The sequence below is a fragment of the Poecilia mexicana genome, unplaced genomic scaffold, assembly GCF_051168715.1.
Source record: "Poecilia mexicana isolate PSO_F unplaced genomic scaffold, ASM5116871v1 scaffold_22, whole genome shotgun sequence".
Lineage (NCBI taxonomy): Eukaryota > Metazoa > Chordata > Actinopteri > Cyprinodontiformes > Poeciliidae > Poecilia > Poecilia mexicana.
Window position 1 is genome coordinate 11,514,177 of NW_028263391.1, and position 26,591 is coordinate 11,540,767.

The 26,591-nt window shown below is 38.5% G+C and overlaps 2 protein-coding genes across 3 annotated transcripts; both read right to left on the bottom strand.

Moving 5' to 3' along the window:
* Positions 1–18: 18 nt before the first annotated feature.
* On the bottom strand, positions 19–17,899 carry ptpn21 (protein tyrosine phosphatase non-receptor type 21). Of its 2 annotated transcripts, none has more exons than XM_014995742.2 (19): positions 17,706–17,899; positions 15,435–15,732; positions 14,534–14,703; positions 14,261–14,358; positions 13,383–13,450; positions 13,220–13,290; positions 12,195–12,282; positions 11,979–12,067; positions 11,147–11,234; positions 10,381–10,460; positions 9,398–9,458; positions 8,620–8,695; positions 6,912–8,422; positions 5,454–5,594; positions 3,806–4,024; positions 3,269–3,397; positions 2,417–2,651; positions 2,156–2,313; positions 19–2,064 (listed from the first exon to the last, which is right to left on the bottom strand). In XM_014995742.2, the coding sequence occupies exons 2-19, from the start codon at positions 15,612–15,614 to the stop codon at positions 1,936–1,938; spliced, it is 3,591 nt and encodes a 1,196-aa protein (XP_014851228.1). In that variant the 5' UTR covers positions 15,615–15,732; positions 17,706–17,899; the 3' UTR covers positions 19–1,935. The 2 variants fall into 2 exon arrangements, with proteins under 2 accessions (XP_014851228.1, XP_087858457.1); XM_088002331.1 differs by lacking the exon at positions 17,706–17,899 and adding an exon at positions 10,169–10,276 and having other exon boundaries at positions 15,435–15,617.
* spata7 (spermatogenesis associated 7) lies at positions 17,799–26,323 on the bottom strand. The gene is made up of 12 exons (XM_014995744.2): positions 26,027–26,323; positions 25,593–25,655; positions 25,180–25,269; positions 24,330–24,377; positions 23,713–23,816; positions 23,149–23,588; positions 22,349–22,394; positions 21,670–21,788; positions 21,520–21,570; positions 21,284–21,361; positions 19,676–19,733; positions 17,799–19,587 (listed from the first exon to the last, which is right to left on the bottom strand). The coding sequence occupies exons 1-12, from the start codon at positions 26,061–26,063 to the stop codon at positions 18,976–18,978; spliced, it is 1,746 nt and encodes a 581-aa protein (XP_014851230.2). The 5' UTR covers positions 26,064–26,323; the 3' UTR covers positions 17,799–18,975.
* Positions 26,324–26,591: the final 268 nt, after the last annotated feature.

The window sequence follows — 26,591 nt, forward strand, 5'->3', positions numbered from 1 at the left end:
AACAACTTATTTCAATACTTTTACCGGTAACAGCATGTTGGCTTTAATACATATAGTTTATAAACATTTTTACAATTCTCATTGGAGCAGAATTTACAGTGACAAAAGTACCTGTACATGGCTGAACGCTTGCACGCTTAGTTTTAATTCTTCAAAAGAACAATCTGAAGCATTTTTCTTCCGATCACATCGTTGTGTCTTAGAAAAACTTGTTGGCGACAATCAGGCTACCTGAATAAATTGAGACTTTAATTTTTTGTTGTTGTTGTTGTTCCAGAGTGTCTGTAAACGTCGTTTCTGTGCAGTTTAAACTCTCGATTTCTTTAATAATCGCAGAGCAGAACACCGGAACCGGAGACGCTCCGTTCAGCCGAACCAGCTCACAGCTGTTGTCTGATTTATACAGGAAAAAAAAAAAATCACGTTTCATTCGCATCTCCTTCACAAAATGCTTTATCACTTCAATAAATTACACTAAATCAGAAGCATGTCCTTCTTAGCTTTCCAAAATACAAAAAGAAAAAAGCTCTGCCTTCCCAGTTTTTAAGGCACTTTGTAACAGCTTAGACGGTGTATTGATTTTTTTAGTTGCAGCAAACAGTAAATCTTTAAATACAAACTCCAATTGTTTTAAACCCATAAATAAATAAAACTTCCCCCCTTTCCCTCTAAAAAAAAAGTTAGCACTTTTCTCTTTGTTCCAGTTCTCGTCCGTCCAGTGTTTCACAAAGTCCAGTCCTCACTGTCCCTCTTACAGCAGGTGTGTGGCTTTACAGCTCCTCAGAGGTAATGTAGATTTTGTTGAGACAAAATCTATTTTTGTTTAAAATCAAAATCTACTTTTGTTTAAACAGCCTGATTATTTTTTTTTTATCGTGACTCTAGGAGACAATCTCAGATTCACTAAGTTACTTTCTGAGTTTTCCAACAGACAGAAGGACGAAACAAAGCAACAATAAAACAAAGGTACATCTGAATAAAATGGAATATAATCCAACATGGTTAATTCAATTAAAAAGAAAAGCTAAACTCGTTATGAAGATTTGTTAACACTGACACATATTGTGAGGTTGGGTTTGATGATTATGGCTTACAGCTAATAAAAACCCAACTGCAAAAACACAAAACCTCACCAAGTATTTTCAGTCTAGTTTCTTGGTCTTGTCTCTTTTCAAGTGAACTAAGAAACTTTTCACCATGTACAACTATGTTGCAAGTGAAATAATCTGCCAATGGAGCCAGTACTTTTTTTAATATTAAAGAAATTATTGACTTAAAACAAGCTCCTATTATTTTGCTGAAAAGCTACTTGCAAGTTAGTTTTTTTTTATTATTTCAAGCGTACCAAGATATTTGCACTAAATGTACTTGGTAACACTTTGTGTTTTTGCACTGTACACCACCTTTTTATTTGTCTTCTGCAATATTCAAACTTACCTGTAAACCATATTTATCAAATATCTCTGCATAATGTTTCCAAGTTTTACTTTTGGAATCAAATTATTAACATAAATTAAATTTTCAAAGATTTTTTTCTTGTCTATTCAGAAGCACCTATCCGTGATTTCAATAGTATCCTTCATTAAATGAACATAAAAGTTTTCAACAGTATTTGTTTATGCAGCTTAGCATTACTTCATTTTGTACTCGTGGTACCATCAAAGTGCTGGGCTTTGTTAAACAACCTGCGTGTGTAAAAAAATAATATCTTTAAGATAATACTGTTAAGAGGCAGGTCACAGTCCGAGTTTCTTCATGTGGCGTCTCTTCTCTCTCATCATTTCACTTCTTAGAATGAAAATGATTTAATACTTGGCAAAAACGGTGTCCAAATTATGGCGTCCACGCTTGGGACAGATATGAGCAGCTGCCTCAGTGCAGTTTGTTATAAACGCTTAATCCTCCCCTCTGCGGTAATCCGGGACGTGTCGCCCATCAGATGAGCCTGGAGTTGCGGAGGTACTCGATGAGAACCTTGTAGACGAACGTGTACTGAGACAACGTCTGAACCATCAGCATCCTCTGGTCACGCAGCATCCTCAGGACTTCTGGGACAGTCAGCACCTGAAACAGTGACGGTTCCTACATGATGCTCATTCGCAGATGAACAAATGGTAGCTCTGGTTTTCCTCCTCTTTCATGGAGGATAGTTTACCTCGTTGTGCTCCAGACAAGCTATCATGAGCTCAGAAAGGATGACGACTCCGGAGCGACCCACTCCAGCGCTGCAGTGGACCAGCACTGGGTTGATGTTCTTCGGGTCACTGATGGCGTTCGTGTGTCTCCTCACAGACTGGACCTCCTCGAGGTACGCTGGAGACGTATTCACAGAAAGAAGAGGTGATGGATTAACTTTAAAACATTTCATTAAGTCGATAACAGGTTGGATCATGAAGAGCAGACTGGTTCCACTCACTGAGGAAACCTTTAAAGTCCTCTGGACAGCCGTGGTCAGGCCAGTCCGTGTACTGCAGGTGCCAAACGGTCCTCTCTTGGTCCTTGGGGACGTTTTTGATCTTCAGCCCCGTGGTGGCGTAGCAGCCAGATTCCGTCCTGAAGCGCGTGGTGATCCTGAATCGGCCGTAAGTCACCGTGTTGTGCCGGGAGCCAAGACGAGGCCAATAACGGCAGCTCTTCTCTCGACCGCTCTCCTGCAGGAAGGCAGGGATGAGGAAAACTGGCTCTATAGTAGGAGGAGTTCCTCAGGGAAACATATTCGGCCTCATCCTTTACCTCTGTTTAAAAAGGACCTTCTAGATCTCTGTCCTGACACCTGATGACATCAGCGAATATCCGTAGCTAGATATGGTTCTTAAGTCAACAACCTAAAGCCCGTTTCTAAATACCAAATTAATTTTCCTAATTAAAAGCTGTATCCTTTAGCAGAAGCTTTCGAGCTGTTCATCTATAATTTACTTCCAACTTCAACCCATTCAATAGCTGTTGAATTGCCTTGTATTATTTATAGTGTTAAAGTAATATGAGAGGCATTTCTTTAGACATCCTTTTAAAATCCATTACATAGATTTTATTTGAACTGTTTATTTTATTTTTTTTAAATACATCTGATTATTTTGGCATTTAGCAAATAGAAATAATCTGGTAGATCCAAAAGAACATAACAGTAATAAAGTTTTGCCTCATTTAATGGCATATTAGAGAATAACTCATATTTTCTGTGCAGGGCGATGCATCTGACCATTTTAGATAAACCCAAACGAATGAATAAATGCAAATGTTTAACTTTGATTGTAAAGAATGAACGCACCTCTTCAGCAGTCACCATGGCGATGATGGAGACGTCCTCCTCCCACACCATCTGCCAAAAGTCTGCACACGTGTGAGACAGAGGACCCTGTGCAGCGATGTAGCTCCACGTCTGTCCACCTATTGTTACCTAAAGGAGACAAAGGGAGGAAGCAGGAAGTGGGAAAATGTCGGTGTGGCAGATTTGAATGCCACAAATAATCCGACACGCATGACTGACGAAGCTTAAATACGCATTTTGAATAGCAGCAGTGCACTTGCTAAAATTCCGGAAAGCGAGACTAAATGTAAAACCAAAAGTGGCCGAGGAAAGCATTTGGGCCTTGAGCCGATATCAAGAAATTAATCAAATCGTTTATGTCATATCTGTGACAATAATGTTCCACCTGTGGAAAAGCAGCAGCTCCAGATGTTTAAATGTAGAGGCTGTTTGATTCCTTGCTAAACTGGTTTGTTGGTTGCATCTCCTTGCCAGTGGTTTGCATTGGAAGCCAAAAGGTTTGTGAGCCACTATTAAACATCTCCGTGCGCCTCTTACCTTAACGTGCGATGCGTTGATGTAGCCCGTGTTGTTCTCTTTAGTGGGAACCAGCTCCACTCTGCTGCTGTCGTAAGGCAGGACGTCTGCGAAGCGGTTTTTGTCTCTGTTCTCTGCAAGCAGGGCCGTGTTGCAATCCTCTCCTGGGACGCGCTTTGGGACGCTCTCAAACTCCTTCAGCAGCTCCCCCATTTCCACATGCTGCTCCAGCAACTTGCACTGAAACACACACACACACACACCAATCCAATTATGTTTGAGAATGTTAATGGAAAGTTGAGTTAAAGGAAAAAAATCTTGCCTAGCACTAATAATAATCGCATCTTTAAGAAGACTGCACACCAACGCCGGTGTAAGAAACAGGGTTCAGTTTCAGGTGGGCTGCAGCTGGAGGATCTCTATCCAAAACACGAGTTATGGTCACATTTTTTTCTTCTAAGCAACAATTTAACCAGGGATATCAGTAATGTCTGGGTTTTTATCAAGTCTAAAACCAAACGCAGCTGTCCATCAGGAACATTCTTCATGCTTCCAGCTGCTGAGCAGCTTTATGGAGATCCTGATTTATTATTTTTCAAGGAGGACTCGGCACCTGGCCACGCTGCCACATGCACCAGCAGCTGGTTTAGTATTGTCAGAAGAAAGATGAGAGAGACCAGACCCGACAGTGCAGACGAGTTGAAGGTCGATAATAACGTAATTAGAGCTTCCTTAACGCCCCAGCAGAGCCTTAAGCTGACCGGCTGCAATAGAGACGGAACCCTGACACTGTCTGAGCTGTGAGAGGCTTTTCACCAAGGTAACACTTTATTCAACAGTGTAAATAATCATCAAAATCAACAGAAATAAATTATGATTTTGTGCAATGACTCTGTTTAGATAACTAAAATTGAATGCTGTGACAATAAAGATATTCAAAAGCACCTATGTGGATTACAGTGAATGTTTTCCAGGTTTAGGATCCCAGGCTGATTCCATGAAGAGAATAAATTATCCAGTGCAGTGAGCTGTGCATAATCTTCCTCATCTTTGGTCAGATCTAAAACAGCTTAGATTATTTTTTATGGGGAAATTCTTTGAATTTTAAACAGATAAAAATCAGATGTTAAAATGCAGAAAGACTTTAAAAATACCTCTGAGAAGGGTCACAAAATACACTACACTCTAACTATGGTAATTGTTGTCATCATAGCATGAGTTTAATGTTAGCTGTTAGAACAACCCTGATTAAATTCTTACCCTTTTTTAAAAAAATAAACTTTCTAAAAGTGTAAACATTGTTGATGTGCTGAGAAAAAAGCACAACAGCTGTGGTGTTCAAGTCAAATAACAATGACCTTCAAAACTGTTTATGTTTTTACACTTTCAGACAGAAACGCCACTATTTAGACAACTTAATCAGCGACTGAATGAGGCATAAATTCACACAGTTTATTTTAAACTTAGACCTGAAACAATTTCCACTATGTTTCCCTCTTAATAAAAAATCCACACCTGAAGTTTATGAACACCAACAAGACCTGCAACTCCTGTTGATCAGCTGTTTACCCTTAAAGAAACATTTCTCTCTCTAGTTTTAAACGTGAAAATGAAACATTAGACGTGTTAACGCTCGAGGAGCAAGGCACTGAAAACCGAAGCGTCTTACTTTCTCGTCATTAGACGGCTGCTCCGGCTCGTCTTTGACCTCGTTCTGCACCACCTTCCTGGACACCGACAGGCCGTTGTGACGGGCCACCTTCAGAGGGCCCATCTTCCTCACCTCTAACCTGGATCCTTTCTTCATCCCCTGGTGCGACCGAGCGGAGACAAAGAGGAAAAGATCAGGGGAAATGCGTAAAAGCTTCGGATAAAAAAAGGCACTCCAGACAGGTGAGGGGAGGGACGGCGCATGCTTGCTCACTGTTTTCTTTAGCTAAAATGTCACCTTTCCAGTTCAACGAGGAAGCAGAGGAGCATTCCTTTTGCTGACTTGTCAACCTGAAACTATTGCGGTCATCATCTGCAGGCGTAGCAAACTTCCAACCATCTTCCTTTTCTCTCAAGGTCCGTTTGTGTGATTTTCAAAAACCTCATTGAAAAAAAAAAAAAAATCTAAATCTAAACTAGGATTTTTAGAAGTGTTCCAAAAACACAGACAAATCGCGTCTATGGTCACTGCTGACCAGAGCAGCTGACTGCCCAGAACAACAACATTTCAAACACAATCAGGGATAACGCCCTATGTTTCATTTTTAACATTCCAGCTTTGTTACTTTATCCTAGATGTGTCTGCCAGCTGCTTCTCTACGTCCAACGCCGATTTCTGTTGACTGTCTGGTTTCTTCTGCTCGTCTTGCCAGCACCTTCACTTTCGTATTTTTACACGGAGCAACTCTTCTCATTAACAAACGCTTGTATGTTGGTATGCAGAAAATGACTGATAAAAGGCCTGCAACAGGGTTCAGACAGATCCTTCAATGTCAAAACTCAAGACTTTTCAAGATTAATTGCAAAATGAGCTCAATTATTTCCAGTCGGATATTTAATATTTTTTTGAAGCGCAATTTCATTTACAAAGAGGTAATAATTCATTTTATTCAAGGTTTTGGTTTTGTGTGTTTTTCATTTCCTCCTTTATTCTTATTGTTGCGATTTATTTCTGATATAAAAAATATCTTGAATTAGGTTCCAGTGCTCTTTACAGCATTAAAGTTTATCAGTCTTTAAGAGGGCAAGCTTGCATTATTATGCCATTATCATTATATTCGTTGAAAATAGTCCAAAAATGAAAATATTATCGGTTGTTTGAAAAACTACTGGGATCATATATCATATCCAGCAGAATTTGCCATTGTGACAGGCCTATACAAGATTTAAATTTCAAGCGTTTTGACCTTTTTTTAAGCCAATTTTTATAAAAAAAACAAAACAAAAAAAAAACAACCTTTATTATGAATTTCTATCAGATATTTTTGACAGTAGTTAGGATTAAAATTAATGGTTGGTTGGACGGAGTCTTCTTATTCAGATTTCATCTCTTGAGACTTTCCCAGACTCTGTAAAAACCCTGGTAACAATAAATCTGCTACAAGACAAATAAACAGATTATAGCGAAGAAACTCACCGGAGGAGGTAAACCCTGCAACGATTCTCCTCCAGCAGGAAGAGCGAACACGGGTCCCTTACTGAGGTCTCTCTTGGGCTTGTGATTGTCTTGCTCGCTCACGTCGCTCTCAGACACTGAGGGCATAATTTCAGGTTGTCTCAAATCTGACAGCATGTAAAGCGGCTCTCCTTTGTGGATCCGAGGGTGAACTTTATAGACCAGGGGGCTGGTTTTGGAGGGGTCTAGGGCAGATCCTATGGGATATGCGGGAGGCGGCTCCTTTGGGATTTGTTGCTGAGTCGCCACAGAGGACAGAGACGTCAGGCTGCGATGCTGCTGCTGCTGCTGCGGTGACGGCTGCTCTGGAATAACCACCGCTTCCTGTGAAAGAGGAGTGTGACGCCCACCATCGTCCTCCAACTCCTCATCCTCCCCGCTACTATGAACTAGCATTGTCGCATCGGACAGAGACTTTTTGTGTCCGTACTGTGCGTCTGCCCTCTCCGTCGTCTTAGCATGTTCTAAAAACACGTTAACCTGGGACCCAGAATGCACCACAGGAGGTGGGGTCGCTGCTTCCGCTGCTGAGGAGGACATAGTTCTCTCTTTGACCCTCACTGCCTCCAGGCTGTGAGCCAAACCGGCGATCTCGATGGAGTTTCGCTTGTGAGCGTGGTACGGCTGTCGATGCGGCGGAGCACTGAACAGAGGCTCCGATACTTCCTGTAGGGAGTGTGCGACAGGCAGGCTGTCCTCCTGGAAGGTCTGGACAGAGTGATGGACTCGTCTGGTGATTATCAGGTCTGGGTTGCTGCTGCTGACGTAGAGGTGACGAGACAGGTCAGGCGTGCTGTTGGCAGGACGCGGGTGAGCGTACGGGCAAGGTGGCGGCGGTCGGTAGACCTGCGTTCTCATGATGTTGGGGGCCGGATATTCCTGCGCCTGCTGCAGCTGGACGTTTGTGAGCTCTGGGACGCTGACAGCTCCAACAACGGGCCTCCGCTCTGGAGGGTAGGGGTATGGAGAGGGGCTGTGGAAACTGGAGCCCAGATGAAAGGGGTACTGGTGATGCTGGGACGTTCCGCCGTACTCTACTCTTATTTCTGGTTGGCTGTAAACCAAAGGGTCCGGTCTGCTGTAGGCGTACGAGTTCCCGATGTTCAAATTCCTCATGGAGTGGCTCTGCCGATGCTCCTGAGACAGAACCATGCCCCCCGCCATGCCTCGGTTCTTCTGCCGCATCACCGTCTCGTAATCAGGAGTGGCGCGATAGGAGGGTGGGATGAGCGCGCTGTGGCGATGGGAGGGAACGAAGTCTGGCCTGGTGATGTCACTCGTAATGGAGGGGTTGGAGGACATGGGCGAGGGCTGAAGGTAGTGCTGGGGATTGTTCAGTGAGCTGGTGCTGTGGGCGCTGTAGACGCTGCCGTTGCGCAGACGCCCTCCGCTGCTGTACTCAAGAGGAGAGCAGTCCAGGCTGGTCTGGGAGTGGTAGTAAAAACCATTCTGGGGATTCATATACAGGTTATCTACGAGAGAGAGGGAACATCCGACGTTTACTCAGCGGGGAGAGCCGGCAGTATCGTCACAAGATCATAGCACAAAGGAAATGAAAAAAAAAAAGGAGTGGAAAGATTGAAATTAGGCACATTGGTGAGAAAAAAAAGCGGATTTCGATCCCATTGCCTGACATGGGAATGCAACCCTATTTCTAGTCGGTGCGTACCTTGTGATGAAGTGTAGGGCTCAGTAAAATGGCCATTGTAGTGCATCTGAGGCATCAAGTAGGCCTGAGACTTTGGCTGTAAAGAAACAAAACAGAGATTTTAATCAACTCTCATAATTACTAGAGTCAAAAGTCTTTAAATATTTATTTCTATTCAGATTCATTTACATCAAAGTGGAAACCATCAAATAAATAACTGGTGTAAAGGTTTCTGCAATTCATGAAGTGCACACGTAAGTAAAAACAAAAACTGCATATTCATGTCAAGCATACACATTTATTTACTGTAATTATAGTCGGGAGGTTTTTATTTTTATTTCTGTGTTGCAATTCATTTAATCTTTCTTGCATACATTAAAATCAGTGGGCAGGGCTCAAGAGCAAAAGACATCTGGTCTGCAGATAAACTGCAACTCAGATTAACCAACAGAATGTTAGGGACTACTTTATGAGCCTGAGTGAAAGTTGAGATTATTTCATGATGAGCCGGAGAGCAGGAAATATGAAGTAAATAATGCAATTAATCTGATTTTCACAGACTGTGCATTTATTGAGTTACCACATTAAACCACTAGTACTATTTTTTTTTTTTTACAAATGATCACATTTGTAAATATTAAGGCAACACAGAAGCAAGACCTTATGCAAAAAAAAAAGAAAGTTTTGCTTTTGTCAAACTTAACAAATTTTGCAGGGAAAATTCCAGAGTGTTTAACATAAACATAAAATAAAACTGATTCCACTGTGCAGGTGTGTAGTAGGACAATGTAGACATTACCAGAGAAATTCTCGTTGAAGATCTCCGTCTGACTAAATTGACTGCTGTAGGTGGAGTTTGGCTGAAGAAACAAAAAAGAAAAAAAGGAAGAAAAACAAAAAAACAAAAGCTTATTAAAACAAAATGGCACTAGTTTAAATATTTCCGTTGTATAAATATGTTTAATTACCCAGAAAATCAATTTCAGGAAGCTTCCTAGTCTCTAGTCTATAATTATCATAGGTGTTGGGTCAGAACTCATTTGTAGTGTCTTGACTAAGTTTAAAATTGTGGTTTGATACAAGAAAAAAAAAATCTATATACATCTGCAGTATTGAGACGCTTCAGACACAGAAATGTTAACAAATAGGCTTTAATATGGATTTATGGACCTTGCTTTATGCACTTATGAGTCACAGAAAGCATGTGACAAAAATGCTTTACTGCAGAAAAGTAAAATTTATGGCTTCATGAAGCTCTGTGCACTGTTCTTGATCTATAAACGCTTTTATGTGGCCAAGCATTCTCTTCTTAATTGCCTTCATTAGGCTATAAACCTCTACTAGCCGTTTCAAAGCGAGGAGATTTCAAAGATGGATTTTGTGCTTAGGTGTCATCTTATCATGGAACTAGAATTTTATGATTCTTGCCCAAATGCTTGTAGAATTTGAATAAAATAGAACATGTGGCCGCAATTACTGGCTCGCCTACATTCTTATTCACAGACAAGCATCAATACTTTACTTTAATACTTGTGGAAACACACAGACAGAGGGTGGCAGTGTTGCTCACCCCTTATCTGAAGGCAGAAATGTGCGAGAGAGTATTGGAAAACGAGGAAAGGATAGAGTGAGAAGGGACTTCTGGGAGCTCTCAGAGGGCAGGGGGGGACTCTCCTCTCTGAAGAGAGAGAGGAGAATTGGAAAGACATGAGGTAAGACTGAAGAGGAGAAGGAGACGGTACGGAGACAGGAACTAGGCTAGACATGCTGCAAAATGCTTACAAGTTGCTCTTGTTGATCTTATAAAACTTGAGTCTGGCCAGACACATGCGGCAGACGTATTTAGACGTTTCCATGTCGTCCTACAAATAAAGAAAGAAAACACATATTTGAAACTGCAAGGCAAAAAAGGTACAGAGGTGAACTTAACTTAGTTTGGTTAGAACAGTGCAGTGGAAAAATACATACACTCTCTAGCTTTTACTTATTTTTCACCCTCTCTGTAAAATCCCCAACTTGTCTTATGCGTTTCTTGATCTTCATCTTTACTGATGTTCTCTAATATACTTCTATCTCTATCTCTAACAAATTTTATCTCAGAGAAGCTGAGATAAAATAAAATAAAAAATAAATAAAAATAAAAAAACAGACTATTAACTCATTAGGTGACTTCTGGCAGCAGAATGGATTTGATTTTTGTGAGGTTGGTGTCAAGAGTTTCACACTTTTTGAAATGTATATTATTTTTCTTCCACATCACAGTCATGCATGATTCTGTGTTGTTCTTTGGTATAAAATTCAAATAAAATACATAAGAGGTTTGTGGTTGTAATGTGACAAAAATATGAACAAGTTTTTGTGAATACTTTTGAAAGACTATTTCTGTCTTTCCACATTGGTAAGCCAAAAACACAACCTAAATATACGTTACACTCACAAAGAGGCATTCAGCTAAGCCAGTGGTGAAATCCATGACAAATGAAAAATTCCAGTTTAGCCAAATAAAGTTAAACAGAACAATGTTTTGGTTGAGAAGGGATGGACTTACGGTCTGGAACTGAACACTCTCCTCTCTGTTGCTGAGCTCCAGGCCAAAGAAGGACCTATTGTGATTCATGTTGGTAATTTCATGCCACCTGGACAGGCCGTAAAAACAACAAAGAATGTTACTGCTGTAAGGCAGACGCAATGGTCGACTATTTTCTAAATTGTGGGAGCACTAAATACCTAAAAATAACTCTGTCCTGCAGATGCATATTCTTAGAATACTTGTCATTTGCTATGTAGGCTGTGAGACAGTGTATTTCAGTATCCTAGAGGAATGATTTCACCATCAGCTCCCTCTATACCAGCAGGATTAATTAATCACTGCTTACATGATAATTGTAATTAGGCATGGCCCAGTGTTTACACACAAACGTGGTTTTAGTGCTTTAAATCCACAAAAGGTGTAACAACAAACATTCCTGCTACTGAGAAAATACCATAACATTGATTATTATAGTCATAATGAGATCCATTACATTTATTTATAGACATTTTAACTTTGAAACATATAGCAGTCTACTTGCACCTTTTTGCCATTCAGTAATTTAGAGTACCAATAGCACACAGTCAGGATTTGGCTCAAGTAACAAGCTAGCATTCAGTTGCTTTACAGACTTGTCAATCGTTTGCCAAATCTGGTTTTAAAACATTTTCTCTTTAATAAGAACGGTAGGTGGCGTTCCTCTAGTCTTTGTGCCACAGCTCAGCTATCTGTGCTTTTCACATATGTAAACATTTCCAAATTTGGTTGAATTTGTAGCAAGCAAGGAGAAAGTATAGCAGCCTTTGTTCAATCAGCTGACAGGAATGACATGAATTTCTTCCAAACTTACCGATATAATAAAGGTGAACGTCCATTCTTATACTTTACAAAGATACCATCAAGACAGGAACCCAGAGTGACGTCCACGCCTGTGTTGTCCTGATCAAAAACAGAAACAAAATAAACTGATAAAGGCTTGTTTTATTCTACAGTGCACCAATCAAATAGCTTGGTCCTGAATGGTTTTGGAGAGCGCAGAGCTGTAGGGTGGATGCTGCAGACCCACCTTGGCTTGATAGCTCTCCTGCCCATATCCTTCCAACTTTTCAACCTCCTGCATGTACAGCATTTCTGCCTCAGGAGCTGAAAAACCTCTGCGCAGAAGAAAAATGGATGATGATAAAATGAAAACGCTCTTAAGACACAAAGCAAACAAGGATACGACTGTTGAAGTAAGTCACAGCACAGTGACTAGAGTGAACTTTTTTGTTTTAGATGTACACATTGATGGCTACAGAGTCATGAGGTGGGTAGAGAGAAAGCTAATCTCTGGAAACTGGAGTGAATAAAAAAAATTAAAAAAAACATTGATTCAATGCTGGCTTTGTCTCCTCTTTCCACTTCTTCAATAAGTTTGTTTTGTACTTTATTTGAACCTTACTCCTCATGGCATTCAGCCCATGCTTTGTTCACATTAGTTAAGGCTCAAGTCTGAAAAAGAGCAACCACCATCTACAGCGACCCTGGGCATTTTATGGCCTGCGGTCCGAATCCAGCCTGTTGACAACCTTTGACCGGAGTGAAAATGTAAATACCATAAGTGTGGCAAATACAATGATGCTGCTTTTATTTTGAAGGCTACTATAGTTTTCTTAACATCATCGCCGAGCTTACGTGCTTCAGCAAATGTGTGAAACGCATGTCAGTCAGAAACAACCATTCAGAGGCAGGAGGAGGGTCTTAGGGCTGCATGGAAAAATAATTCACTGTTAAACAGTGCAGTAATTTACTGATCCACACTAACTTTTTAAATCTGTAGTTTGATGAGAACATAAATCATAAGAAGAATCAGAGTATTTGTATGATTATATATCCCCATTTATCAAAGCACTTCACCAGAAAACATTTTTTGCAATTTTTAAAGCATGTTTATAAACTAGTATGTTAATAGTTAAGAAATTTGAAAAGGAAAGAACAAATTGGAAAGGAGTAGGTAGAAAATAGGAGAGCAAAGTGGCCAACTGACCCTAAGGTCTATTAATTTCTTGATCCAAGCACAAAGAAGAATCGATGGATGGAAAATATGCTCACCTGAATGACTGATAGAGAATTGCCACTTTCTGAGTGGCCTCCTCCAGCACGCGTTCATCCTGAATCCAGTCCTGCAAACACAGGTTTTATATAGGTAAAGTGAAAAACAAAAGAGCAAAAGTAACTTTTGCTACTGGAGAAAATAAAGAAACTAAATGCTTACAATAGGGAATAGTGCAAACTTCTGAAGAAATTCCTGGGAGTCGTATCGATTGAAGTCTCCAAAGTCAGCTGTCGGCATCAAAAAATAAATAAAAACAGTGAGAGCAGCTCAACACATAAACTCCAAAACAAAACTCTCAGGACTCATTTCCTCACAGCAGTTTGCATTTTTAGCAAGAAAACCCATGGGGAACTTCAGTAGAGTGTAATACAGCAGTGCATGACGGTCTAATTTTAGAATTGGAGTGGTCCATTTTGTTTGGCACCACTGTCTGAAAAACATATTAGCAGCTGCAGGTTGTTTTCTAAAAACAATCACAGATATGTTCAGTTTTTCAGATACGAGTACTGATCAAAAGCTACAACTGACTGAAGCAAAATAACAGTTTCCGAGATAACATATCAAATTACACAGTGAAGAAATCTAAAATCAAGTGGAAGAACTTGACAAACCAGGTAGTGACATTAATAAACAGCGTATCGCAAGAATCAAAAAAAGGACTTTGTTCTACGTAAAAGGCACTTTTTACCAGCTGCTTACAAAGCCAACTGTTAAATAGGAGTTCTGGGTGCAAAAAATGCTGCACTTATCTATTTAGCTCCATTGCTGGAAAACATGCAGCATTTTTATTAAATCAAAACAAGTCGGCCAACCAAAACTGGCTGTAAAAATGTTTGAGCAGCATCTAGAGATGTGAGTAATTTAATGTAATTTATGACTAATTTGGTGTTTTGTTTAATATGAATGAAGAAATACACCAAGAGGCTCAAAATTATATTTTAGTGTGTTCCATGTAAACGGAGTCAGGGCCACAAACACACAGAAACAGAAAATCTTGCGTTTCTGGCAAAAGCCTAAAGCTGCACACAGATTTTTACCTTGTACTGCTAAACTGGCTAAACGAATAGCCTGGTCCAGTGAGCATGTGATCCTGCCTTCCAGAACATCCTTCTTCAACTGTAGGTAATACTGGTATCTGTGGGACAGTGACATGGAAGTAAGAGCAGAGCAAACACGGTAGGCTTTAGTGCAATCAAAGTGAGACATTAATCTCTCCTGACAGACTTTCAAGAACTCAAACCAGAGCTCTTGAATCGTTGTTTCTGAAATGTTTACAGCATGGGAGGTGTGGTGGTTTTTCTGAACTTCACCTTGTGATCTCCTGTTGCAGTTGGGTAACACTGGGTATGTAAAACAAAACTCCAAAGTAAACTGTGGGCTCCTGCCCATATTTGTCCAACTGTTTCTTTAAGGCTTTCTCCAAGTCGATCCATCTCTGCTGGTTCTGCTTATTGAAGTACCACAGACTGAAATATGTGATCTACAGCACACACACACACACACACACACACACACACACACACAAACAGGAACAAATGCACATTAGCCACAGAGTGGTGGAGGATAGCAGCATCGGGCAATCTGGAAGTTACTGGCAAAATGTCAATGACAGCCTCTAAATAAATTCAGTGCTGGATGTTGGAGGATATCACGGCTTTTAACAGAGAACTTCAGCCCAATTATAACATCCCTGAGACTTTAAAAAAAAAATTTGATATTTAGGGAACATATAAATATTGTCCTCCTGCAAATATTTGTTGTTTCTTCTTACTCACTAAATAACATTAAAGCATTTGCTTTCAATTTGGCTTGCAGTGCAACATTAAGATATCAGGTCTCTTGCAACAGAAACAACTTTACTTTTAGTTTCTACTGGAAATTTGAAACCTTTAAAATTCGGACTCAGTGCTGCTTTTATGACCACTGTTAGATGTTTGGAATGGTTTCATTTTCTTTTATAAAATAATTTTAAAAATACGATTCATGCCCATTAAAGTTGCGCTCTATGATTGTGTGTACACTACTTAAATAACATATTCCAATGTTACATTGATTTGGAAAGAAACTGCTTGTCTGTCTCTTCTGTTCGATTCAAGAGTTTCAAGAAGGAATCTGACCGGAGGACAGCCTAACTAAAATAATTTACTGCTGAGATAGCAAGTCCTAAAAAGGAACAATCAGTATTTGTATTGAATGAAAACCCATACATACCTCTCTTAACTCAAGTCTCTGGGCTACTGCCTCCAAACATTCCTGCCCAGTGCTCTCCACAGACAGCGTAAACTCAACAAACTCGCCATTCAGAAGCTGAATCCGAGTGACAAGACAGCTCTTGCTTGAAACAGTATACCTTCGAGTCCTTTTGAGCTTAAAGCCAAATGGCAAGGGCATGATTTACTCGTTTCACAGGTGGCGATGTCTTGTCGTCCAGAGGAAGTACTCGCTTCTGGTGTTCGCTCCAACACAGCGAGAAATCTCAAGTCATGGGGATCATCGTTTAATGTCAGCTCTGATATGCGAGAGGAGAAAGACAAAACATGCGCTGAGTACAAGAGTATAGAGGGACAACAAAACACGGCATAACAAAAAAATACTTCTTGTTGCTTGTCACAAAGCAACTCTAATATACCACCCTTAAGGAGCCCCAACTCTCGCTATCCCTGGGCACTTATTTCAGGCAGTGGTTAAAATACTAAAAACTGATGCACTCCTTAGAGAAGCTAACACAGCATCAGTTCTCTAGTTAAACTATGTGACTAAATAGATCTGTTTGTATCATGTCAACAGCAATAAATCCTGCAGCAAATGTGAGCATACTATTTTTTTGCATGTTGAAAAACAAAAAAAATGCACTGTCAAATGTACTTTAATGACAAAAAAAAGTTTATTGCACTTAATTGTTTGGAAATGTATTCCCAGTACACAAAAAATATGAGGGATAGAAATATAATGGAAAAGAGTAAGGAAGAAAATTAGACTTATTTTCAATCACTGTCATAGCAGTAGCATGTTTTCCTAACTCTAAAATGATCAGACATTTTGTATACCTGCTAAATTATTATTATTTTTATGTAATGCATTGGAACAAATTAAAGGAGACATTTGAGAGGTTTTCTTGATTTTGTGAAAATATATTTTAATAAAAAAAAAATCTTACAGTATTCATTTATTTTTGTTTGAGCAAAAATGGAAATAACATCAAACTAAAATATTGGTAAGCATTAAACTTATATGTGCTAGTGAAATTGAGAAATCTTTTATTTTTGCTACATTTTCATGTTCATTTCTAAAAATTAACAGTACTATAAAACATATCAGAACACTTTAAAATAGAAATTACAGTCATCAATGGTCAAGAAAAAATAAAGTAAAATAAAATGTTACCTGAAAATATTTACATCTGTGTTTTCCCAGTGTCCCTAAAATATCTATATCTATATATATATATGTAAAACATGCATGACCCTTCATAAAAAATAAAGTTTTGTGTAAATATAAATGTTTCACCGTTAAATTAAAGAAATATACACACAGCCAATGTTTAAGATTGAGAATAAACCATTTTTTCTTAAACTGAACATCTCATATTTGTGGAAACTGAAGGGAAGGAAAGTACAATTTGCTTTTTAAACATGGTAAAAAAAAGAAAATATTTTAATACTAATGTCATTCTGAAGTACAAAATTATGTAGATCTTTCATGAAAACACAGAAAACTGATAAACGAACTTTGTCTTTACGTTTATATATTTTTAAACTGCCCAGTTGTAAATCATTTTTTCCAAAGTTATTACGAACCATTTAGGAGGGCCTAACAAGCCAGATACGGTCCCGGAGCTGCAGCTGCAGACTCCTAAAAACCAGGGGTAAGAGGTGCGGAAGAGTGATTCGTTTTAAAATGTATACTTGTGGGAGAAGTCATTTCTTCTGGTGTCATAATCCAGACAAACACAGTTTTACGTAATCTTCAGAGCTGCATTTTCTACTTTACAAACCTTGTTGACATGATTTTTTTAATCCCTCATTCATTCAATTTTTAGCTGTTTTAATGCTCATTTGGAAGAAAAAAAAACATATAGTTGCACAAATATTTTAATTCCACCGCCTAACCTGCATTCATCATTTTTCAGGCTTGTGCTTGGATAATCCCCTCCCGGGAAATAGCCTTGACCTACAACTAGAACCTGTGATTCGAGAAACAAACTAAAACAAAAACAGTGCCTTTTCATTAACTCCACGCAGTTTCAATCTCACATTCTATTAAATAATCCTAACAACTGTATTCACATTAGCTGGATAAATAATGTGACGTCTTCTATAACTAATTACTATTTTTTATTGCTATATTTTCAAGTCATTCAATTTACCAACTAACTCCTGCTAGCTAGCCAGCTAACTTCTGCTCCAGCAAATAGACTACACCCTCGGGAGGTTGACGTCGCCGGTAAATATTTTGGGAAGGAAAAAAAGGTGTTAACGTTACCGTTAGCCAAGAGATGCAATTTAAAAGTCCAAATTATATCAGCTCCTTAAAGATTTCGTCATCGAAGCCTGTCGAGAACAACTCTTCGGATACTTTTTTGATTTTGAGTGAGACTTTTACTAGACTATAGTTAGTCCGTAGACCTGAACTAACGCAGCAACTCCATGCCTCTCTTGGCCCAATAGTTCGCTGAAGTTCCAAGCGTATTTCGCTTCCTGGGATTGGAAGAGCAACAAGTGGACTCTGTCTTCCTCCGCGCTGCTGCATATTTAGTACATACGTTTTAGTGCCCACCTACATTTCGAACTAAAGTGAAAAACACGAAAAGTCTACTCTGAATACATACCGGCTATGTGAGTGTTCGTATTTTATTTGAACACTTATTCAAATTCGTTGTAGTCCCATAGCGGCGGAGGAATACACGGGGCTTTTCAGTGATATGACATCAGACAGATGGAATGCTGAGCGGTGAAAATGCCAGAAATGGGACAGCTGTCACGAACTGCTGTCCGCGGACATGTTTGTTTACCTTTTGCATCGACTCGCAGTTCACCCAGTGACTTTAATCACACACGATGCTGTCCAAAGTTGTATTTGTTTGCTAAATTTCCCAAGACGCGATCATTAACTCAGCGGGTTATAAGAGCGTTTTACGACGCAGATGAAAACTTAAAAAACTCAAGAAGAAACAATTTATTGCAATGCAAACAGAAGACACTTTCTGGTGGAGCTCATAAAAGCTACATATCAAAAGCACAAAAAGGCAAACTTAACAAACGTATAGCCTGTTGCATTTTATTAATACATAGTTAAAACAAGTGCCTATGCTACAGCTGCACAGGGCATACGTATGAGTGGGAAATGCAAATAAACTAACGGGGCTTTTTCTGGCAGATACCATTTTTAAGTTTTCACATAAGTTTTTTTTTATGTGAAACTATTTCACACATCTAGGCTTCGGGAATCTGCATATTACTGTTTTAAAAATAACACTGATAATATCTTAACTACAGTTATGGTCAAGTACAACCCCGGTTTAAAGATTTCTCAAAACAACAGGAATATTTTCATTGAACTTTAACAGAAAACAATTCATTAAAACGATTAAAACACAACTGAAACACCTTCTTAATGTGCCTTGAAAGACATAACCAGTGCTAAATGACTTTCACAAATCTTCAAGAATACCCACTTTGTTAGTTCAGTCTGAAACATCATCATCTGAGAACCGCATATAAAAACGACATTCAATCCCTGAGTACACCACAGCTCAGAAGTCATCATCACTGACATATTCATGTTGGTTTGTGTTTGTCTCTTCAGTAGCTGCTACGTTTTTAGAGTCTCTTCTGCTAGACATATGTAACGACTCTGACAAAATGTTTCCCAGATCCTCTGCCTCCTTAGACGGCTCATCACTTTGATTCCCATCACTGCTCATAGTGATGTGCTCATAGTTTTCATTCTGGACATTCGTTTCAGTAATATCTGTCTGAAGAAAGTCCCCTTGACTGTCTTGACTACTGTCTATAAGATCACCACTACACAACGTTAAGCCAGCACCTTCTTCATCATTGTCTTTCTTCTCGTCCTCTGCCTTTGTTTTGGTTGAAGAAGCAGTTCTTACAGGAAAGTATGGGCGTGGAGAAACCCATGAAAGATCGTCATAATCTGACAAATCAGGATGATTAATTTGTAAGGCATAAGGTATGACGTCATCGTCTTCTTTAGTCTCTACTGGCTTAGGCCCAAATTCAAAATTTGAAAATACAGAATCAAGTAAAGCTTTCCCGTGTTTCAGAGGGTCTTTAGTTGAGGTGGATATGTCGGAGGGTTCCTCAAATTCATTACGCAACACTTCCAGAAGATGGCGCATTTTACCCTGAAAAAATAAGCATAGTAGGATCTTCTTAAGCAGTAAACAATACTTATTTAACAGTTTTGGTATATTATTTAAGCTATACAGTTACCTCATCAAGCCGATGCAGATTCATTTCAATATGTCGATTCATCACCCGATCGAGCATCCTTTCAAAAACATAGATGTATGAAACTCTATATATTCTATCAAAGTGATAGATCTTCAATTTAACAATCAGCAATCACTTCTATATCCACCCATCTACCATCCATCCCATCTCCCATGGTAGATGGGATGGATGAAAAATCCATCCCATATTCATACATGGTTTTCAAAACTTTTTCTTTTTCAAATAAAATACTGTGCATTTGTTTTCAGTCCTTTTAACTGTATTATATCTCAAAATGAAGTCCAGTTCAACCATGTTGCCATGTTCAGGTTTTCTTGGAAGTCAGGACGCTTTAGTTGAGTGTAAGTTTAAAAAAGAGGGCTTTGCTTTGGTGCTAATCACTGTTAGCGATAAAAACTAAAAACAACATATTTCTCTCAGAGTCATGACACTTTGAAAGCTTTGAAACACAAAAGGAGTATCTTTCCAATGGCTAAATGGGCAACATTTAACACTTAGAGAGAGAGAGAGAGAGAGACAGATTTAGGAAAATTCAACTTCCCATAACAAAGAGAATTACATAATCTCAATACAAATCCGGCCCTTCTGGTAGAGGCAGGGCATCAAGAAAACCAAGACAAACATCAAAAAGTTCTGTGATAATTATGTGGAGTGGTTTAAAGGAAGTTTAGGTTTTAAGAAGATTTCCCAAACCTTTGGCGTCTCACAGAGAACTTTTCAATTCATCAACAGGAAATGGAAAGATTATGGCACAGCTGCAATCCACAAAAACATTGCCATCTCTAATGACAGGCCAGGCTGGGCGAACATTAAACAGAGAAGTAGCCAAGAGGGTCACAGTAACTATGGAGGAGATCCAGAGATCCAAGGCTTGGGTAGAAGAATCCATTGACAGGACAGTTATTATTAATGCATTTCCCAAATCTGACATTTATGGATGAGCAGCAATGAGAGTCATTATTTTAATAGACCGTTTGCAGCTTGTCACAAGCCATGTAGGGAAGAAGATGCTCCAGTCAGATGGAACCAAAACGGAACTTTTTGCCCAACATGTAAAACACTACGTCTCTATGTCATCACCCTAAAAGCAACATGACCACATTAAAACAGGACTTGGCCCTAAACATAGATTCAGAGTTAAAATAGGAGCAGCTCAGATCAAATAATTCCCATGTATTAATACAGTTCAGTCAAAGTTTATACCTAAAGTTAAAATCTTTAACAGGTTTTGAAAATTGTGTTTACAGACGTTCTTTATTCCATCTAGTTAAGTCCCCAACAGACCTGCAGCTCTAATTGGAGTAATAGATGGTTCATCACAGTATTAACTCAATGGTGCTGAACATAAATGCATGCCATGCTCTTCTAATCTCTATTAGAACAAATTTTGAAAACCATACGTCCATTTCCTTCCACTTCACAATTCTTCTCCTTTTTGTGTTTATTTTGTGCTTTGTGTCCATCATATACAACCCCAATGAAATATTTAGTGACTGTAATGGGACAAAATCTAATAAAGGTCGTCAAGAGTAACAAATATGTTTTCAAGGAAATATATGTTTGCAGCAAAGAAAATTAAAAAGAAACCTGTCAGAGATGTGGCTCCTGGACAGGATATCCTCAGTCACAGAAGAAATGAATTCAAGGTACAGCAATTCTTCTTCTCTGTTGCCAAACAAACAGAAACATTTTAATTAAAGGTGTTGATTTTCTTTACAATTTGTAGTCTGTTAAAGCATTATTATTTGGACACACTTGTAAATTGTGTGCAAATATTTTTCCTTGTCTGAATCTCGTCTGTTTGGATGCCAAGGGGAACTTACTCCGCCAAAATAAGGCTTCTAACAGGGGACTTCCCAACTTCTGGAGAGAACCTACACAGGTAGGACACAAGCATACTTGAACTTTTTTTCAACTTATCTAGATAACATCTAAAACAAAAGCTACATGTCTAACCTACTGCATTGTTTCACCTGGATGAGGAGTCAAAGAAAGAATTGTCCCTGCTTTTCGTTTTATTCTCGTGTCGTAATGGTGATAAGTATGAGCCAGTGACCTCATCTTCAGACCATTCGTGCTCTGTGGAATACTCCTGTAAAACAAGGCAGAACAGGAAATGAAAACAAGTAAAACTTTGTGTCACTATAACTCATCGCTATTGTGGAAAGTATGTATTCTAACGGTTTCTGCTTTGTTTTTCTCTGATATTTCACCACAAGCCGTTGTTGAGAAACACAGCCAGCACACATTTTGCATGGCCCACTCACAAGAGAGTGATAAAGGAAAAAAAAAAAAAAAAAACCCATTAAGAACAGAATCATTAGCATTAGCATTGGTTCATGAATTCATTTTCGAGAAATCATAAAATATACTTTATGTACGTCTCATAAGAAAAAGGATTTTTAAAAAGATTTCATAGCTCTTAGACACAAATAGACAAAGACATCCTGCAACTTTTACATGCATCTCTGGTCCATTGGACCGGAATCAAATGAATCAGGTCGTAAGCAGGATTCTGAAGAACCTGATCTCATGCTAACGGCTATGTCATCCATTTAATGCAGGAGTGTAGGATCAGAGAGCCACCTACACTTTGTGGGGAACTGACCCTCAAGGACAAATTTCTCTTCAAGATCAGACATTTAAACTTACCTGGGACGGCCCATCAGGTTTTTCAGTGTATTCCTTGTGGTCTGAGCTGCATAAAAAGAGAAAACAGTTATACAGATGGTAAAATAAGAAATTACATTTATAGAAAAACTGTATAAATACCCAATTAGCCTTTTTCATATTTTATACAACTTCAACCACAAACTTTAATATATTTGATGTGTGTGTGTGTGTGCGTGCGTGCGTGCGGGCGTGCGTGTGTGTGTGTGTGTGTCAACACAATGAGAGGCATTATTGAGAAGTTCACAATATGTTTTACCCCTTATTTTTTATATAAGATCACAGCCACTGCCTGATTGTTTGGAGAGTTTTTCTGAACATCAGTTTTCAAACGATGTCAGATTGTGAGATGGATTTAGATCTAATTTTACATCTCCTTTGTCCTTATGATGTTGTTTATTGACAAAGGTTTTCCTAGAAACCTTAAAGACCTTCAGAAACCAGCTATGTTTATTAAGTTACACACAGACAGACTAGTAACAATTAGATGACTTCCTAAGGTAATTGGACGCACAGGATTGAATTTAGGGGTGAAGAGGTACAGCATGCATGTCACACTTGCCAGATTTTTTTATTGCGTTTTTTTTAACACTGTATAATTTTTCTCCCACTTTATAATTATGCACAATGTTGGGTTAGTCTATTGCAATAAAACCTACAAAAACACATTAAAGTTTGTGGTCCTAATGTTGCAAAATTTGAAAAAGTTGTAATAATTTTGCAAAGCACTGTATTTGTCACTATTAGGTTACTTAAGACATTATTTTCTTCATTTAAAGTACCTTTTACCAACTGTCTCTCCACCTAACAGTTCTGAGCTGCTGTCATTCTGAGACGATTTAATCTGCGGTCCTCTGTAGTAGCGATATCTTGACAGGTATGAACTCTTATCTGACTTCAGGGTCTTGGGAATGAATGGTTTCTCTTGAGTAAAGTGCTGGGAATGTTTTTCGAGCAAGTCTCCACTGTACGTCTTCTTCAAAGGGTCCTGGAAGGTCTTGTAGCAACCCTGATCTCTTGAAGCTACCAGCGAACACGTGGACTGCTTTCTTTGAAAAGATGCGTCAGGGCTTCGGTATCTTCTCTCTGATGACGGGCGGGCGTAATGGGAATTGACTGAACAGGATGGGTAAACAACGTCCTTAGCATTGAAGGAGCTGTTTAATCTCGGGGTGGAGGCGACGACGGAGCTCCTGGAGAAGCGGTAGGGGTTCTCATCATACTGCTCAGATAAACGAAAGATGCATTTTATCAAGAGTTGAGGAAGGAAGCAAGTTTAAAGTCATACAATATTGTATTGCAAAGCACCAACGACCAAATGAACAGAGTAAAATGTAATCTCATACATGCGCCGAGAAGCAGGAAGTTCTGCTATTCCTATGTGAAGAAGAGAAAGCTGAAGAAGGACGCTCATCTTTCCTCTGCTGTTGCTTTCTCTTCTGATCATTGTCTGTAAACAAGTGTGATGAGCATTAAAAAACCTCAACACAAACTACTATGGACCTCTCACAATCATCAATGGACCATTATAAATGTAAAACAAAGTTGTAATCATGTTTTAGTTATTGCTTGTAATAACTTTAATCAATCCAAAGACAGGAGAAGAAAACTTTGTGTATGTATGAATCAATCAAGAAGGACATGGTCCTAAAAATGTCCTGGCTTAGCTTTAAGTCAACTTGTAGATATCAAATTAGTTTTGTAGGAGCCCTCTGGCAGCCCTCTATGCTTTTATGTTTTTATCCCCAAAATTAATGTCACATTTTTGATTATAGTTTTACAGATTATTTTGGCCCAGTTTGAATAACCTCAAAACCCAAAGAAGCTAAACTGCTAAAGGATCATATTGATTCTTTCATGGGTCAATTTTGTTTACTAAATAATAATAATAAAAAATAATATAACTTGTGATCCGGGTTTTTTTTTTTTTTTAATTGAAACAGTTTAAAACTTGGGTACTTACACTTCACACTTTGCATCAAGCTTTTGGGTGCAGAGGTATCAATAGTAGCTGCAAAAGAAAGACAAAACCATAATTATTACAGTGAAACCTAATTAGCTTATTATTAAAGATGCTAAGATCTGTTTGTGTAATGATAAGTAGTAAAAAGAAGGTAGTTCTTTATCAAGTTCTACAAGAGTAAAATTTAACTTCAAAAGATGAGACAGAATCCTAAATGGTTTTATGAAAAGACAAGGAAAGATGAAAGTAAAAAGGTCTTAGCCAACAGTAAATGTAGTTTTTTTTCCTATTTGTCTTCATCAATCTCTCACATCATGTGAAAGAGCTCTGACCAACTCAGATCATTGACGTTTGCACAGCTCTTTAAAAAGTGCTTCTTCACCCCTGTATTTCTATGCTGTGGTCAGGACTTGATTGTCTTCTTTTGAAACCATACTCTTGTAGTTTGCTACTGTTGGGGGATCAGTATCTTGTTTCATGACCCAGTTAGTACCAAGAAACAGTTGTTACACCAATGGCCTCACATTCACAGTTAAGGCCAAGGTAGACGGAGTACAAGATAATCAGGTACAGTGGCAGTAAACTCAGGTCAAATCATCATAACTTCACCACTATGCTTTTCCTGATGTGCTGTGTTATGTTTTTTTTTTTGTTTGTTTTTTGTCAACTTTGGTGTGATGTATTATGAGAAAACATCTCTAAACATTTCCAGAGGTCCCATGGTTTTTAAATCATGCTGCCATGTAGAGGTGGTTATACATGGTCATGATCAAGTAATCAAGTGCATTAGCAGTCTGCTACTTCACCTACTTTGTTTTTTTATTGGACATATATCTGAAATGTAGCTCACCTTCAGCTGAGTAAATCTTTTTGTAATGGGACAACATGTGATCTTTAATGATGGACTGAGCCGCTTTGCTGGAGGACTGAGGACAGAAAGCTAAAGAAAAAAAACAGGAAAAGACTGTAATAAATATAAATGGTTCCTACACATTTATCATGTAAAAATGGCATTCTTCTATGGGTTACATTTTCAGACTTTCCAATTTGTTTGAATCAATTTGTAAAGTTGAAAATTAATTTCAGTCTCATATTTCTAGGTAGCCAGGATTCAAATGTGAAGAACATGACAAGGAAAAAAAGGAATGGACATACTATTAATTCCTTATTCAGACCTATAAAAATAATTAAAATCAGATTCCAGAAAGATAAATTATAAAACTAATCTATAGATAATTGCTGCTCCTCAGCGGGTTTACTTACAGATGTTTCTTATTTTCTGCCTTCTCACTCCAGAGCTGCAGTCTAGTCCAGATGATACACTCCCTTAAACATACACAGATGTTAAACTGGACAGCTTCATTATAGATAATTATAATTATTGTATTATCTTTATGAGTATTTATGAGCAGATTATGTAAAAAATTAATTAATTATATGCAAATAATATCAAAACGTAAGTTAAGGAATGTACTTAAAACTGCATTTCAATATCAGTAAGTAATTCAACATATAGTTTTGAAGTTAATTGAAACACTGCATCAGAAATAAGACGTACTCGTCCTCTTTTGGTAAATAATATGTCCATGGCAGTACAAATAAAAGTATTTCAGTTTGTTTTTTCTAAAGTCTTAAGAAGAATTACTTGAGGAGCCTAAAATGCTATGGAGAGCTAGCCAATGCTAATTATTTCACACCTGTCCTCGACTCCATTGAAATGTTAAGATATCCCATTTTCTTCAGATATATTCAAAAGGAATGGCGGCCGGGGTCGGGTACATCCAGAAGCCTCGGGTTGTTCAAATGCGAACATGTTTACGGGGCAAAATGAGGTACTAACTAACTAGCTTCAACAAACACTCAGCGAAGCTTTACTGTCGCCATGCTGGTTGCTAAGATCTTCTTCTTCTATTTGAATTTTAATGGCGGTTGGCAAGAAACTTTAGGTATGCATTACCGCCACCAACTGGTAAGGAGTGTGGACCACATGACAAAAAAAAAAAAAAAAAAAAAAAAAAAAAAAAAAAAAAATAAATAAATAAATAAATATTACTATATCCTATTAAACAACTTACACTGTTTTAAGAAATAAAATAAGGCCTCATATCCTCTACTTCCTGAATCTTTCTGTAATAAATCAACAATATCAAATTTCATTTTCATGCTACTAAGGTTTCTAATTAAGTTATTTCTTTGCATCAAATAATTCCTACAACTGAAAATAACATGTTCCAATGTCTCATCTTCCCCACAGTCACATTT

Bases quoted from the DNA above. Each gene is read 5' to 3' on its own strand.
- ptpn21 (XM_088002331.1), bottom strand. From the start codon at position 15,614: ATGCCCTTGCCATTTGGCTTTAAGCTCAAAAGGACTCGAAGGTATACT. The intron at 12,068-12,194 runs GTGGGTCTGCAG...GTTTTTGATCAG, and splicing joins AGGAGAGCTATCAAGCCAAG to GACAACACAGGCGTGGACGT. The intron at 4,025-5,453 runs GTAAGACGCTTC...TGTGTGTTTCAG, and splicing joins AGCCGTCTAATGACGAGAAA to TGCAAGTTGCTGGAGCAGCA.
- spata7 (XM_014995744.2), bottom strand. From the start codon at position 26,063: ATGGGATATCTTAACATTTCAATGGAGTCGAGGACAG. The intron at 22,395-23,148 runs GTACTTTAAATG...CTTTTTATGCAG, and splicing joins GGAGAGACAGTTGGTAAAAG to CTCAGACCACAAGGAATACA. The intron at 19,734-21,283 runs GTTTCTTTTTAA...TGTTTTTGAAAG, and splicing joins AGGAGCCACATCTCTGACAG to GATGCTCGATCGGGTGATGA.